Source organism: Anthonomus grandis, chromosome 8 (genome assembly GCF_022605725.1).
Source record: "Anthonomus grandis grandis chromosome 8, icAntGran1.3, whole genome shotgun sequence".
NCBI lineage: Eukaryota > Metazoa > Arthropoda > Insecta > Coleoptera > Curculionidae > Anthonomus > Anthonomus grandis.
In genome coordinates, this window is record NC_065553.1 from 32499962 (window position 1) to 32517456 (window position 17495).

The 17495-nt window shown below is 34.8% G+C and overlaps 1 protein-coding gene and 1 long non-coding RNA gene across 3 annotated transcripts in view; both read right to left on the bottom strand.

Annotated features, from left to right (window-relative positions):
* Positions 1–17495, bottom strand: part of LOC126739969 (uncharacterized) — a 122803-nt gene that overhangs the window by 48276 nt on the left and 57032 nt on the right. The gene's annotated exons all lie outside the window — the stretch shown is intronic.
* LOC126739956 (ribose-phosphate pyrophosphokinase 2) overlaps positions 1–17495 on the bottom strand; it is a 90725-nt gene that overhangs the window by 22511 nt on the left and 50719 nt on the right. For both annotated transcript variants that reach the window (XM_050445794.1, XM_050445793.1), the window contains one exon: positions 16262–16538. In XM_050445794.1, the coding sequence (XP_050301751.1) occupies positions 16262–16538 (277 nt within the window). The remainder of the gene's footprint in view (positions 1–16261; positions 16539–17495) is intronic.

Here is a 17495-nt window from a genome sequence, read left to right on the forward strand (position 1 = left end):
ATCCTACCAATGCTGAAGTCTTTGGCAATCAATCCAAGCCAATCAACCTTCCCTATAAACCCCCGCAACAGGACGCTCCAATCCCAATGTCAATCTCGACAGCTGGACCCTCCCGTATCTACCAACAAAGACCACAATCAGCCAGAAACACCAATTTTTTCCAACGTACTGGACCAAAAAACTTTATCTCTGAGGAATTATCCAACATCGAGACCTACGAACAGCCCACACCCTATTTCAATTCCGAAGACGGGAATACACAGAACCAACTGGAACAATGTGATTTTTATTCTGACAAAAATTATGAATCTTTCCAGCAAGAGGAAAACCTTGAAAATCAAGAAAATTTTCCATACCCAGCCTCGAATCAAGAGTCAACTTAAATAACTTAGCCCAGCAAATCGAATTACCTTATTTTTATTTACCTCAAAAACAAATGACTGTCCTAATAGATTCAGGCGCCTCCGATTCCATAATATCTCCAAAGGTGGCACAGCAATTCCCAAACAATTTTTTTATGAGCCCTTTAAAGTAACATCATGTAAAAATACGTACAAGGAGAACAAAAATTTAGACATCCCACTTTTATCAGAGCTAGGTATTCAAAAATCTTTTAAAATGAGAGTCTTAAACTGGCACAATGATTTTGATGCCCTTATTGGGACAAAAGATCTGAGAGAACTCAATGCCCTAATAGATTACAAAAATAAAACTCTTACCCTCAAGAACATCAAAATTCCATTCTCCTTAGCCTACAATAAACCTTTATATAGACCAATTACAAATATTAATAATCAACATCTAGTCATTCCAGTCAATTATGAAAAAGGAACAGCTATCTTGCCGTCATTTAATATAAATGAGCATGTGATCCCCGACTGTCTTATAAATGTCGAAAATGGACTATGTAAAATCCCAAACCCGAATCCCAATGTTCATGTTAATTTTCACCAACGCCTAAAAGTAATTCCTCAAGACCAATTTGATTTAATCAACCCACCTAAAACTACTCCAGAAAAATTTAATCCTAAAGACCATCTTCACCTTGACCATCTAACATCATTAGAAATTTCGCAAATCCTTCCACTTTGCCATGAATACAAGGACATATTCTATCACGAGGACTGTGACCTTACATGTACCACCAAAACAAAACATGTGATTCGAACAAACTCTGATCGACCCATATATGTAAAGTCATACAGACATCCCCCTAGCATGAACAAGGAAATTCAAGCTCAAATTCAAAAACTCCTTGACAATAAAATAATCCAACCTTCAATATCTCCATATTCCGCCCCAGTGTGGATAGTTCCCAAAAAAGCAGATGCTTCGGGTGCGAAAAAATTCAGAATGGTACTCGATTTTCTTGATAGCCTAGGAAAATGCGCTTACTTTTCCACTATAGATTTAGCTCAGGGGTTTCATCAAATTGGAATGGACCCTTCTTCTATTGAAAAAACTGCCTTCACGGTAAACAACGGCCATTATGAATATTTACGCATGCCATTCGGTCTTAAAAATGCGCCGGCCACATTTCAAAGAATGATGGATGAAGTTCTACGTGACTATCTTTACAAATTCTGCTTTGTTTACATGGATGACATCGTAATATTTTCAAAATCCCTAACTCAACATATCAACCACATTCGAAAAATTTTTAAGAGACTCAGAGAAGTTAACTTAAAAATACAGCTTGATAAATCCCAGTTTTTGTCAAAAGAAGTCTCCTTTTTAGGCCACATAATCACTGCCGAGGGAATAAAACCCAATCCATCAAAAATTGAAGCAATTCAAAAATATCCCATGCCAAAAACTCAAAAAGAAATTAAATCTTTTATGGGACTAGTCGGATATTATCGGAGATTCATCAAAAATTTTGCTAAAGTAACATTTCCAATCACGAAATGTCTTAGAAAGGGTAGCGAAAAATGCATTGGAAATCAAAAATATATTGAAGCATTCTTAAAAAGCAAGGAACTTATTACTAATTCCCCAGTTCTTCAATACCCAAATTACAATAAACCTTTTAAATTAACGACCGACGCTTCAAATATCGCCATTGGTAGCGTTTTATCTCAAAACGACCACCCAATTGCATTTTTTTCTCGTACATTGAACTCCGCAGAGCGCAATTACTCCACCATAGAACGCGAACTCCTCGCTATTGTGAATTCAGTAAAACATTTTCGCTGCTATTTATACGGAGTAAAATTCACCATTGAAACAGACCATAACCCCCTTGTTTGGCTTTCTAAAATAAAAGAGCCAAATGGCCGCCTTATCCGCTGGAGACTCCAACTTGAGGAGTACAACTTCGAAATTAAGTACAAAAAAGGCAAAGAAAATGTAGTTGCCGACGCCTTATCCCGGATTGAACTTAACACCCATGAGATAACCGACAAGGACAATGACATACGGTCCAATGCCCCTAATGCTGACGAGACAGTTGCAAACTTAGCAGATTTCGATCTAGCATATTTTGTCCTTAATGAAAGATATAATGACCTCATTGAAAAGCAAATAATTAGTCCTAATAACAATTTCCCGCCCAAATCCCCAACCCCTGCTATTGCAGAGGAAATTGATAATGATTGTGATATCACCGTCCATTCAAACAACGATACTCACGGAAAATTCCTACCAATATCAGAGCTACCTCTAAATTATGCCAGCAATCGTGTCGTAATAAACTATGGAGATACCTTCAAACACACCCTTACTAGACCGTTCAACAAGAGACACCACTACATATTAATTGAAAAGCAAAATAGACAAGAGCATATCCTAAAAATTTTTAAAGAAATTATTAAACCAGACGTGACGACAACGATTTTTATAGCTAACGAAGAACTAAGAGTAGAGTTTCAACGACTTGTCTCTATAACCCTTAATTCATCAGCAAAACTAATTCTGTCGAACACTTACTTAACAGCCGTCATAAATCCAGAACAACAACAGGAAATAGTTTCAAACTACCACAGAAAAAATCACAATGGCATCAACGAAACCTATAATAACTTAAAACAAAAATATTACTGGCCAAAATTAAGGGACTGTATTATCAACTACATAAATAAGTGTGAGATTTGTCTCCAAAATAAATATGAGCGGCATCCCTACAGGATTGCTGATGAAGGACCACTCCTTGCTGAAAAACCCTTCAAAACAATCCACCTGGATATTTTTCAGTTTTCAAACTGCCAATTTCTTACTATCATTGATTCATTTTCCAAATATGCACAGGCCTAGTATATAACTGATAAAAATGCAGTCACAATTCTCAGCAAATTAAGACACTATTTTTCACATCATAACACTCCACAAAAAATAGTTGCAGACCGCGGCAAGGAATTTCAAAATAACATTTTTGGAGAATTCTGTCAACTCTTCGGTATTGAAACCCACTACACAACACCCTCAAATTCTTCTTCCAATAGCCCCGTTGAAAGATTACATTCAACTCTCTTAGAAAAACTTAGAATACTAAAAATGGAAAATCCAGATGAAACTCCCCAAAACATTATGATTTCAGCTATTCTAATCTACAACCAAAGTATACATTCCACAACTGGCTATTCTCCCTTTTCAATTCTATATGGCCCCTACATAAATGAACCAAGCTTTAATAATGATTTAACACTTTTTGAGCAGCATTACTGCCCTTTTATGAACATATTTATAAACATGCACATGACAAACAAAAGCACAATACACAAAAACAAAACAAAAATATAGGTAACCCCCCTAACATAAAAATAGACCAAATAGTGTATAAAAGAAATCCTCTTAGAAATAAAATACATCCACCCTATATTAAAACAAAAGTTACAGCTATCGGCAAAAATAAAATAACGGGAATTTCTAAGAAAAACCCAATAAATACCCACATAAGGAAACTAAAGAGACTTAGGAAAACTCCCAATTCTTTTCAGACTCCCGATCCTGATCCTTCAAATAGTAACGAGCCCATACCAGGCCCTTCAGGTCTACAATCTACCCAATAATGAATATTACATTGAAGAAGTGGCTTCATCCCTTATTGTTAATAATTACCATACTACATATATACCATTTAACATATCTAGTATTAAGTACACCTTATCCCATTTTCTTAGTAATGTATTAATCTTAGAACATATGGTGAATATTCAAAATAATAATTTCACGAAAACACAATTTTTCCATTTATACAAAGTTTTAAATAACACTTTTGATAATTATGCTAAATTTAATGTGTATAAAAGTGACCGTGCGAAGCGAGGATTAATGAACCTCCTTGGTACTGGTATCAAATTCGTCACAGGAAACCTTGACAATGACGATTTGCAAACTATTACGGAGAATGTAGAAATTTTGAAGCATAATCAACTTAACGCCATGCAAAAAATCAATGACCTGAGTTCATTTGCAGGAAACGTCATGAATAAATTCCAAGAAAATATAAGAACTATCAATGAAAATTCAAAAACAATACAAAGCGAACTATCAAAAATTAATAATGAAATAAATCTAATATTGTCCATTCAAGATCAATATATCCAAATAACATCGTTAAATAATTTTTTAGAAAAATTGTCAAGAATTTTTTCTTTTGCACATTTGAAAACACTTGATTTAGAGATTTTAACAGTAAATGAAGTAAAGGAAATCTGGAAATTTTTAAGTTTACACTATCCTGAAAATGCCCTATGGTCCATTGAACATCTCTCGGAATTAACACTTATTTGTAAAACTGGATTATTAATATTCGACGAAATGGCAATTTTAGCAATTAAAATCCCAATTTTTGAGAAAAATGCATGTAATCTAAATTTTGTATACCCGATCCCAAATAATCAATCAAAAATGTTATTTAGTCCTAGTAAATATTAGTGTAATGACCTTTGGTACCAAAACTGTATAGAGATTAATTCGAAATGGTTATGTTCAAATCCTCTTATTAATAACTGTAAATTACCAGAAAACTGTCAATATGTGACTGTTCTCAATAACTATCAAGTACATACGATAACCTACAAAAAGTCCTTACTGTTCTGTGCCAAGAAGGAAGAAATTGTTTACGAAAACTGTTTCCAGTTCCAAAAACTAAATATAGTAGGTTGCTCTCTTATACAAAGTCAGTGCGATGTAATTATTAACCATCACAAATATGCCTTGGCTATAAATAACGTATCTATAAAACAACTTCCAGATGCCACTAGGTTGCAACCATCAAATTTTTCTATTCATTTGCAATTGAAGCATTTGGAAAACCCTGCAAAAATCCAAGATGATCTTTTAGAACCTGTTAATTTTGATGAAATTATCTCGCAAAAAGAGACTCACTATATTATAGTTTTAGTTGTATGTATCATATTAGTATCTAGTATATGTATAGCACTATACCAGTGAAGAAATACAGCTCCCTGAAGGCCATTCCAGTGAAGACGCTTCGGCAAATCATCAACGAGGACGTTGAAAAATCTGAGGGTGGAGGAGTCACATCCCTAGAATAGTTATTATAGCTGACTATGTAAATTGTCTCTATATATACGATCGTCGTTAGGTTAAGTTTAGCATTAGTTCCGTGTCAAAGCTCGCTGTTCGGGATTATTGTTCACCATACGTTTGTACTCCTAGTTAACCTTATTTTAATAAATGTTTTTTAAAAGAAGCTCCGTCGATCTTGTTATTTAACTCGTTGATTGCAGGTAGTGCCACCCGGTTTTGGGTCAATTTATGAGTTTTGCCCATTGTGACCCACTGATAAACATTGAAAACGGTTCGCCAAAGGCGTGCAACTGGGACTTGTTTTTTACCTTATAATTAATGTACTTAAATGCTATTTTATTTTAGAAAGTTACTTTTGTTTAAATGGAATAATATATTTTTTTCACAAATTTATTGAACATAATATGTAGAGTAAAACAGTTGAAAATGTCACTTTTGGATCTGGCACTTTTTGAACAGTGTATAACAATTTTAAATTATAATAGATTGTAGTCTTCTTCGTCATCTGACGAACTGTCATCACCTCTTGACATTATAATTAAAGGATCGACTGTCTGATCGATGAGGTTGTCAAGATCCCACATTTTGTTCTCTTGCTAAATTACATGCTGGACTGCTTTTCGCCAATTCTCTGGTGTCGCTTCCGTAATGGCTTGATCAAACAGTAGCTTAACATCTTTCATTTTAAAAGTCGTGTTTTGTCTTGCTACAAATCCTTTTACCTGCGCCCATATCAGTTCTATAGGATTTAGTTCGCAATGATATGGCGGTAAGCGCAGTACAGTTATATTATATTTTTCGGCTATATCTTCCACGGCGTATTTCATGAAACGAGTTTTGTGTAAGTTTGCTATTGCCAGCAGTTCTTTTTTTATCAAATTTGCTTCAAACGCAATACCTTTTGCAGTCAGCCAATCGATAATTTCTTACTTTCTCCAACTTGAAGTTGGCGTCTTCTCTATTCGCCGTGAATGATAGCTTGCGTTATCCATAACCACCACCGAATTAGCCAGAAGAAATTTTATCATTTCACCAAAATAGTCCTCGAAAACGTCTGAGTTCATGTCTTCATGGTAATCTCCTGTGCGAGTCGACTCAAAGGTTAGCAGACCTTCTTTTAAAAATCCCTCTTCGCTTCCAATATGTGTGATTATAAGTCTTTTTCCTTTTCCCGAAGGTACTTTAATACCCGTAGACAGGCCTTCTATGAAAGCTTGGCGAGCACTGGTTATATTTTTGTCTTGCCACATTTTTTGGACTATATAACCTTCGTTAATCCACGTCTCATCAAGATAAAAAACTTTCTTTTGCTCCCTGCGGTACTGCTTGATACTTCTCAAGTATTGTCCTCTCCAACAAACAATTTCGCCGCTCTCCAGTAAAAGTGCTTTGCGGTTATGCTTTTCCCAGGCAAAATCCATATTTTTTAAAGTTTTCCATAAAAGTTTTCTACTTATCAACGAAATACTGTCATCTCGGCCAAGCTCCATTAAAATTTTGTCTAGGGTGGGTATTTCCTTTTTAAAATAAAAAGAGTGAACTTTTCTTCGAATTATACATTTAGCATTTTCATCAAGGACTTTTGTAGGTCGTCCTGGCTTTTGCTTGGGAGATTCCACTTGACCTGCTACTTTTCTTTCCCGCAACAATTTGAAAATGGTGGACTTTCCAATTCCACTCATTCGAGAACATTTTTCAACAATTTCTTGCACAGTAAAACTAGGGTAATCGTGTTTTATCAACACCACCGAAATAAAGAAGGCCGCGGGGCTTCGCTGTGACGTCATCACAAGAAGGCAAATGCTTTGCACACGTTTATGAATCTCGGTAGCGATAAGGACGTGTATTTAGGATAATATCGGCCGTTATAATTAAAGTAGAATGTTTTTTAACGAGTATGGATGTTAAGACTTGTAAAAACCTAATTTAGGCAAATAATTGTGTCTCTATCTGTCTCTGGAATAACCTCATAACCTGTGTATTGCCTCGATAACTTTCGAAGAAGTTAAGATATTAATTTGAAATTTGGTACACATGTTGCATTCCTATAAACTATTAGTTAGGATTTCTTTTGAGTAATATCGGTTCTGAAAAAGGGGTAGAAAATAAGGGATGGTTTTTATTCTTTGACAAAAAAAATATTTGGCTTTGATAAAATAAAAAAAAACAATTCATGAGGAATGTAAATAAACTAATTATTTAAAAAAAAATATTTGTATCGAGGGTTGTATATAGTATTTGGGGCTCATACTAATATCAAAAATAATACTTAGTATTATTAATTAATTGTAGGTATTACCTATCTTAACTAGTATGTTCATATTTCATCTTTTTTTTTTGTTTTTTTTTGTATTTTTTTTTAACAGATTTGAAAAAGAAATTAAACTTCAAAAATTCATGTCATAAATTGGCGAAGGTGTTATTTAAGCAAATTTAAGAAGTTAGTGTATCTAATTTCCTTTTACTGCCTTTCCCAAGTCGATCATTTTTTTTGCCACAGTAACAGAACTTATACAGTAACAGAATTAATAATAATTTTTACATTAGTTTCATTACTATGAATATGACATTTTGGAAAGCTGTCTACAAAATTATTGTTTTTAAGATATTCCAATGTGGTCATTGCTAAAAGTTACAAATGTTTTTTAAAGAATCTGGATGTGGCAATGTTAAATGTCCAAACCCCCTTAAATACCTGTAGGAATGTGCACTTATTGTATTTAATATAGAGCAAAAAATTATTGTGTCAGGCGAGTAACGATATCTAAGGATATCCCTTTAGGTAATATTAATAATTTTAATTGTTCAGATATAAAAGATAATGTTTTATTAAAATCTTCACATTTAATAGACTCCAACATATTGCAAATCTGGTTTATAATATTTGTTTTTTCTTGTGAATTCATTTCATTATTGTTTTCTATTTGATTTTCTGAATTCAATTTATTAATTTTAAATGTTGGTTTATAATAAGAGAGTATGTTATGATTGGTGCGGGTGAGTATTTTAATTTATACAATATAATATCATTTTGGGTATTAACAGATTTTAGCCAATTATTAGGCAGTACCATTGCATTAAAAATAGGTAAAAATGCTTGGAAATTTTGAAAAGTTATAATTTTTTGATAGGCTGAAAATTCATCAATACTGTTTTGAATTGCTAGAGACAAATTTTGTTGTTCAATTTCAATTTTCTTTTCATCTCTACTTTTCCTAATAACTGGTATAGACTTTGAAATATATGAGGGACAATTAGGGAACTTTACAGGGATTGTACCTTGTTGAAGTTTGGGATATTTCAATGGAACTTGTAAAGTCTTGCCTGTCTTTTCATCAAAATATGTTATCACCCAAATTAAATTTTTCCTTGGCAAAATGTGCGTCACAAACCCTACTATACTGGGTAGGTTTAAAATTGTCTCCAGGAATCATTCTTAGCCACTTTTTACACAGTTCTTCATCCTTCGGAAATTGAAACATGTGCCGAGTATGTTCGGCATCGTAATTGCCTTTGCAACCCGGTACACAGCACTTATTAGGCATAATTGCGAACGGCAGTCGGATTATACAATATTTAATTTATATAATAACACAATAACACCGAAACCGGCACCGAAACACCTGTTATATTCACCTGTAGAAATACTACAAGTTGTCAACAACAAACACCCTTCTAACGGGATAATGTGTAAAGTGTAAAAGAGTCAGCATTATTGCCACAATGTGGGTATAATAACCACAGATGTCGCGGTCAATAAGTATTACGCCAAATATATTTTCAATGATATTGCGGTTGATTTGGCACCGAGGCTCGGGCAAAGGAACAAGAAATGGGTCTTTCCATTATAAGATTTGAAGGGGGAAGGCGGTAGCGAATTTCTTCGCCTTCTTTGCGTGACGTATTACTTTGGTGACGTCAGAGCACCTCGGCCTTCTTTATTTCGGTGGTATTGGTTTTATGCAATCATGTACATTTAAAATAATAACTTTTTCACTCAGCGATAGTGGAGAATTTTTAGTACATCTTTTCGTTGGACTGAATACCTCCATTTTTTAAATATTGGGATAACCCTGACCCCATTTTTGCATGTTACAAAGCGTTAAAAGATAGGTACCTATACAAAAGGATTAAAAGTATTTATTTAGTATTTAATCTCTTTCAAAATAAAGGCATTTAATCCGTGAAAATTAAATTCATAAATATTATAAGTACCTGCGCCTATGAACTACCACGAAATGTAGCCAAACAGAACGGAATTCCCCTGTTTATTGCTCTATACATTTCTGAAATAGAGTATACAAAAAAAATGTGTTCATTAGAAAGTGAAGACATCAAATATGGTCGTTAAGTTCTATTTACCAGCCGGGTTAAAAAAACTGGTGTCTAAATGAAAAAATACAGCAACATATTAGTTGTGTTCATAAAGGAATTAAAAATTAAAGTTTATATAAGACTATCGCTTAGCAGTTTATTCGAGTATAAATAAATAGGTAATTAAATTATGCCAATTTCAATAATAAGTTGGCTTTGCATTTGTTTAAAAAACAAAAAGGCCGGTGACAACTCTGTGACAGCTGCTTAAAAGTTTTCGGTGGTCCTATAAATTTAGTTATTTATTTCGATCAGAGTTTATTCTTTGACTTTAATTTAAAATGCGTCTGTCTTTGCAAGAATCCGTAAATGTTATCAAACTTTTTTATGAATGTTTTGAAAATGCTACTATAGCTGCAAGGCTGTATGCTCAACGTTTTTCTCAAAACCGACGTCTGAGAAGAGGCATATTTCTTTGTTTGGCCCGCCGTTTTCGGACAACAGGTAGTGTAGTCCATCCAACCTACCGTAGACAAGATCGCAGGAGAACGGAGGAAAACATAATAAATTGTTTGGCCTATGTAGAATTTGATCCGCACTTAAGCATCAGAACTATTTCAGGCGATTTAGGCATACCTCGTTCTGTAGTTCACATAATATTGCGGGAACACAGGTATAACACAATTTTTCAAAAATAAGTGCCTAGATACTTACTTAATTTATTTTTTTTTGCATATAGATTTCATCCATTCCATATAGTATTCCACCAGGCATTAAATCTAGAAGACTATGACAGAAGACTAGATTATTGTCATTGGATGGAGAATATGTTGCTAGAAAATCCAAATTTTCTCAACGAAATTTTATGGACAGACGAAGCAACGTTCAATAGTGACGGAGGAGTTAACAGACATAATATGCACTATTGGTCTGAAACTAACCCTCGTTGGATGCGCGAGATCCAGCATCAGGGAAGGTAGAGTGTTAATGTCTGGTGCGGTGTAATAGAATCTCAGGTTATAGATCCATTTTTATTTGATGAGAGCCTAACTGGAGAACGATATCTTGGATTTTTAAGAAAAGAGCTCCCAGCATTATTAGAAGAGGTGCCTCTGGTTATAAGAGCCAACATGTTTTTACAACATGACGGATGCCCGGCTCATTTCGCGGTACAAGTGCGAACGTTCCTTAATCAGCGGTACCCTGATCGGTGGATTAGCAGAGGTAGCTTTTTCCCTTGGCCGGCAAGGTAATTTTACCGTTATAGCAACATTATTAGATTACATCGCATATACTCGCAGATCGCCAGATTTAACCTGCCTTGACTTTTATTTATGGGGTAGAATAAAAGCTATTATATTTTCTTCGATTCCTACCAATAGAGAAAATATGAAACAGCGAATAATGGGGGGCTATTCGGAGTTTACCAGCCGCAGAAATAGAGGCAGCCGTGGAATCAACCCGACGAAGAGTTCAAAATTGTATAGAACAAGACGGACGACAATTCGAACACCTCGGCAGGCATTAGATTAGTGTAGGAATTAAAATAATATTATTTTTTATTCCATTTAAAATAAGCAAGATTTTTATCTTTTTTCAGTTTAATCGGTACCAAGTGCCAAAACTATCAAAATATTTTTGTCGTGTTACAATGACGCGACGACGTTGACAAATATTTAAAACGTTCCTATGGATAGTTTTCCCATAAACATTGATTTATTACCTGATTTATTACCAATGAAACTTCCTGTATAAAGAAGTGTATAAACGCCACCTTCCGGAATGTCTAAAAAGCTGGTATACCAAGATTGTTTCTCTACACAAAGATTCATTTAGACACCAGTTTTTTTAATCCGGCTGGTAAATAGAACTTAACGACCATATTTGATGTTTTCACTTTCTAGTTAGTCAACTTTAGTAGAGACGTGATATCAAAATGCGGTTTTTACTAAATTATTAAGCTTTGTTCTCCGCTCTTAATACCGTAAAAAAACACACATGGTTGCATTTGAGTTTCTTAAAATAATCAGTCGAATAGCGTAAGTTAAAAGTAGACGCCCCTAGCGGGTTTTAAGAAAATTTTCCAATAATATCTTTTTGGTAGTAAAATAAATCAGTAAAAGAGCTTTTAAATAAAAGTTGTTTTAAAAAAATCGGTGCAGCCAAAGCCTACTTCTTACCATTTTTCTCATTTAAGATAGAAACTCTCCTCACCACTTTATTTGACATTTGACAGAAATGGTTGTCGAAACATTTTTGTCAGGAATACTTTGTAGATTATTTCGATAATATTTTGGGATGAGTTATTAAAGGTTTTTTGGAAAAAATAGACTTTTTTTGTTTTTAAGTAGCTAGAACGCCCTCTAGCGGTTGACCAATGAACTTCAAAATATTTTCCAGCTATTTTTTTTGGGCCACTTTTATACTAATTTTTTTTTCAACGCTCTACGATTATTGGGGCCTGAGATACAGCCGAGGAACATTCTTAATGGGAGGCATGGAATAACACCCTGTACGTAGTTGATGAAATAGCTTAAAATAAAACTGTACTACGCTTGCCTCCTTATCACAGCGAGCTCAACCCAATTGAGCTCATGAGGGGCGGATCCAAAGAATTTTGTTGCCAAACATAATATGACCTATAAGTTATCCGATATGAAAGACCTTTTTAATCGCGCCTTAATGAACATTACACCCGGAAAGTGGCAAAAATGTCTCAAACATGTAGTGCAAAACTGCAAAAGGTGGAAAACAGAATGTGGAGGATAGATAATATTATGGAAACGCAAGTGGAACAACTTATTATTCACGTAGATGAAAATAATGATGATAGTGATAGTTTCTCCAGCTCATCAGAATAATAGTTGTTATGTTTATTTTAATTTTTGATTTGAAACGTATATTATAGTCATCTATTAATTATATCATGTAAATTCAAATGTTAGGAGTAAAACGCATTATCCCATTTGAAATTCCAAAGGTTTACCCCTACCACCCCTTAAAATAAAAAAAAAAGGTTAAAATGTAAAAAAAATATTTAAATGTGTTTGTGTTTTTATTTTATGACCATTTAGGTATTTTGAATGTTTTTAAAATTTATTGGCACTTTACTGGTCCTTAAGCTTATTAGATTCCAAGAACGGAAAAGACCTTTATTTTTGTTTGTTTTGTTAAGTGTTTCCATATGCGAGACCATCTGGCATTTCGTTAGGCGAAATAAGAGTCGCCTTTCTCTTTTCGGTAACTTAGATAGTGAGTTAATTAGTAGACAGAGAGACTTCAGCGAGGCAATAGCATTGCTCTTTAGTCTTTTGATTCCGTTTTTCATTCTTTGTAACGCGTAGTTTAAGTTTATTTGAAATACATTTTTTTTGTCTGGTTTATTGGAAGTGTTCTGATTTATTCTGCTTGAACCCTAATATTTAACAGTTTGCCACATCCTTATTGTTTCATCAAAATTTTACGACAATATTTTAAACTATTCTCGAATCATTACTTTCCTCACTTCTTGCATATTATATTATAAAGTGCGGCCCTGTTCAATACTTTCGCCGTGTCTGATCACGCGCAGGTGGCGTGTCATGGGCATGCGTTTGTTTTCGTCGTATCTACCTTGGAAATAAATATACTTTAGAATACATGTACCATATTTCATAAAAATGTCTATAATACCGATTTTTTTTTGAAAACTTTAACACCCTGTGTCTCAAAAGTTAAAACGCTTATGACATATGTCCATAGGAACTTTTTTTCTTAAAATGGTTCCAGGAATCACCTCCTTAAATATTAGCATGTCTTTAAGGAATACCCTGTATGTAATGATACTTATAGAATTGGGCTAGATTCTTAACTTTGATATTACTTTTAAGCTTTGTATACAGGGTGTCCGGATGCTAGATGCAATCCTTCAAGGGGGTGATAGCTGACTTAATTTCAAACATTTTAAGCTAAATATGAGTAGGTCGAAATTTTTTATGGCAATTTTTGCATTTTTCTCAAGAAATACCAAAATTTCACACTTAAACGGTAATACAGCGCAAGTTACAATTAGTATCGGAATTTTAAAGTTTATTTTGTTTTGTCTAATGTGTATTAATAAAAATACGATCAATTTCAAGCTTCTGTGTAAACTTATTAGAAAAAATAGAGATATTGAAACGTACAAAAATAAATATGGAGTTAAAATAAAAATGCTTTGTTTTATGTTTAAATAATTGTTATGAAAATGCTTTCGTCGTTCAAACCTCTCTAAAAATATGCCTAGCTTCTGCCCTTTATTTTAAGATATCACTCATGCCGATGCCTGGCCACTGCTCCGAATTATGGCCTCTTTTGTGCGGCAGGTCATGTAAACAAAACTTACTGGATTAGTTTTCTATTATGGGACAGTTCAGGTAAATAAAAAGTAATAAAAACAAAATTAAGCAGAGGTACCTAATAGTAGATACTGTAGGGTAAGGGGTACCTAGTAGGTACTTTGGGGTGGGGGTTACAAGTTAGGTACTCGCTTAATAAATAAGAACGTGTGATTTTAGCCTCTTGTTGTTTAGTTTCACTCTTGCCTCTAATTTTGTAAGATTATCAACTTCGTACTGACTGCATCCACTGTTTTTTAAATCGAGTTTCTGCCCGTTTTATTAAAGAGTATTGTAAAATGGAATTTACCAACCAAAAGTACGCTGACATTGTCTTCACATATGGACGCGCTAACGGTAATGGAGCTTTGGCACGACGCTTGTACCAGGAACGTTATCCAGATCGGAGGTTACCAAACTTCAGGGTGTTTCAAAACACCTTTCGCCGTCTTACTGAAGTTGGCATTGGGAATAATCCGGCACGTGGAGTCAACCCTGGCCATAATAATGTAGAGATTGAGGAGCAAATACTGAAAGCTTTTACCGCAGACCCTACTGCAAGCGTCAGAAAAGTAGCTGAAGACCTTGGCCTTTCTAGATGGAAGGTGTGGACGACCATGAAGAAAGATGGACAGTAAGTAACCCTTTCATGGTACGAGGGTGCAGGGCTTACAAGAAGAAGACCCTGCAAGACGAATTCAGTTCTGCCGCTTTTTATTGAACATGGATGTCGAGGACCCGTTATTCTTAAGAAGTAGCTTGTGGACAGACGAGTCCAATTTTTCCAGGGAGGGTATTACCAACTTCCACAACCTCCACGAATGGGCTGCCAAAGATGCAAATCCGCTCTGGAGAAAACAAAAATCATTTCAGAACAGATTTTCGGTCAATGTATGGGCCGGAGTAATAGGCAGGACTATTATTGGGCCACGTTTTCTACCAGAGAATTTAAATGGTGCCAACTATTTAGATTTTCTACAAAATGATGTCCCCGTTCTTCTAGATGAAGCTGGATTATTGGAACGAGAAAGACCAATAATCTATCAGCAAGATGGTTGTCCAGCGCATTGGTCCTTGGCTGTCAGGAATTACTTAGACGACTGTTTTCCGGACGGTTGGATCGGTAGAGGCGGAACCTTTCCTTGGCCTCCTCGATCGCCTGACCTAACTCCGTTGGATTTTTTTCATATGGGGCCGGGAAAGGAGCTTGTATACACCACCGAAATAAGAACAAGAGAAGAGTTGATTCACAAAATAAATGAAGCATTTGACAGGATGAAAGAAGATATGACCATAAGAGTAACCATCACCGAAGTAACAAGAAGGGCTCGTGCCTGTATTAGAAATAATGGATTGCATTTTGAACATGAACAATAAATAGTTTAAACAAAATTGTGTGTTTATTAAACATTAAAACCTAAAATAACCCCACAATCGGGGCTCTAATGCTTAGTAGGCTTATGAGAGGTCTCAGTCTAATAATTTTTGTTTACGTGACCTGCCGCATTAGGAGAGGCCATAATTCTGAGAATTGGCCAGGCATCGGCATGAGTGATATCTAAAAATAAACGGCGTTTCAATGTCTCTATTTTTTCTATAAGTTTACACAGAAGCTTGGAATTCATCGTGTTTTTATTAATACACATTAGACAAAACAAAATAAACTTTGAAACTCCGATATTAATTGATTGTAACTTGCGCTCTATTACCGTTTAAGTGTAAAATTTTGGTATTTCTTGAGAAAAATGCAAAAATTGCCATAAAAAAATTTCGACCTACACATATTTAGCTTAAAATGTTTAAAATTAAGTCAGCTATCACCCCCTTAAAGAATTGAATCTAGCTTCCGGACACCCTGTATAAGATGCTAAATTCATAAATCAGCTAAAGTAACGATCAGTTTAAAATCTACAGACCCCAAATAGTATCCTCATAATACTATTTATATCTTAATGGACTTAAACTATTCCAAACAAGTACTTCTTTAAAGCATGTCTTAGTATAAACTTCAGTTAATTGCCAGTTAAAGAGAGTTTTTAAAGTAAGGCTCTTTGACAGACTTAATCAAATGCCTTTAAGAGGTCACAAAACAGACTTACTTGTACTTTAGAACACTGTTTCATGTGTTCATCCTGTGGAATGGTGTTAGTAACAACAACGGCCTCGAAACAGGCGTTATTTATTCGACTGATCGCCGGCCCGGAGAAGATGCCGTGCGTCAATATCGCGTACGTTTTCGTAGCGCCGGCCTCCATTAGTTTTTCTGCGGCGTGACAAATTGTACCGCAAGTGTCTGCCATATCGTCTACCAAGATGGCGACGCGGTCTTTGACGTCTCCTACCAGAACCATGCTGGCTACTTCATTGGCCTTCTTTCTGTAATATAAACATTTGTTTTCAGTAATAGATACTTAACGTTTTTTGCCAAAAATATATTTTAGCAGAAAACATATTTATTATAGGACCACGATTTCATCAGGAAACAAAATATCGGTTTAACGTCAATTTATTGCCTACACCCAACTAATGTGCATAGATTTGTGGCTGAACTTTCTGATTATACAGAGTGTTTTATTAATATTGCGAAAAAATTCAGGGAGAACTCCTTGCTTAAAAGTAATAAAAAAAATCCCTATAAACCTATGTCCGCAAATGCATAGTCTGACGCACTAGGGTGGTGTGTTTCTATGTTGCCGGGATGTCGTCATTGTCCTGGTGACCCGGATAAAACGTGCAGCCTTGGAAACAGCGTGGAACCGCACTATTTTGGCTGAGTCAACAAGGCCGCAACCCGACCCGAGCGCAACCAAATCAAAACATCAAACATCGGTTGTGGAATTACGTGTGTGTGTGTGTATGGATGTAAATTAAACTAAACAACAACAACAACAACATAAACATAAACATTTTTTATATTTAATTTTGATATGTCATGTAGCATTTTTTTTTGTTAAATAAAGAATATTATATTACAGAGTATTTCCTAACTACGGTACGAAACTATACAGGGTGAATCGTTAGGTCGTTTTATGAAAAAAAGTTCCTCTGAACGTATGTCGGGAGTTGCTTTGTTTCTGAGATACAGTGCGATGAAGGTTCAAAAAAATAACGGTATTTTAAAAATACTATAACTATCCTTAAACCAATTTGGTTGAAATTTGGTGCAGTTATTTGAAGTTATAAGACGCTTATTTAGCTGTAACTAGATTGAAATTATTAGGTCCAGTGGCGTGTCAGTGGGCACCACATGCTTATTGTTGAGAAAAAAACAAGGCCAATAATTGTTTTGCAACTTTTTATTTATTTTTGTATTTAAGCAACTAAAAATACAAC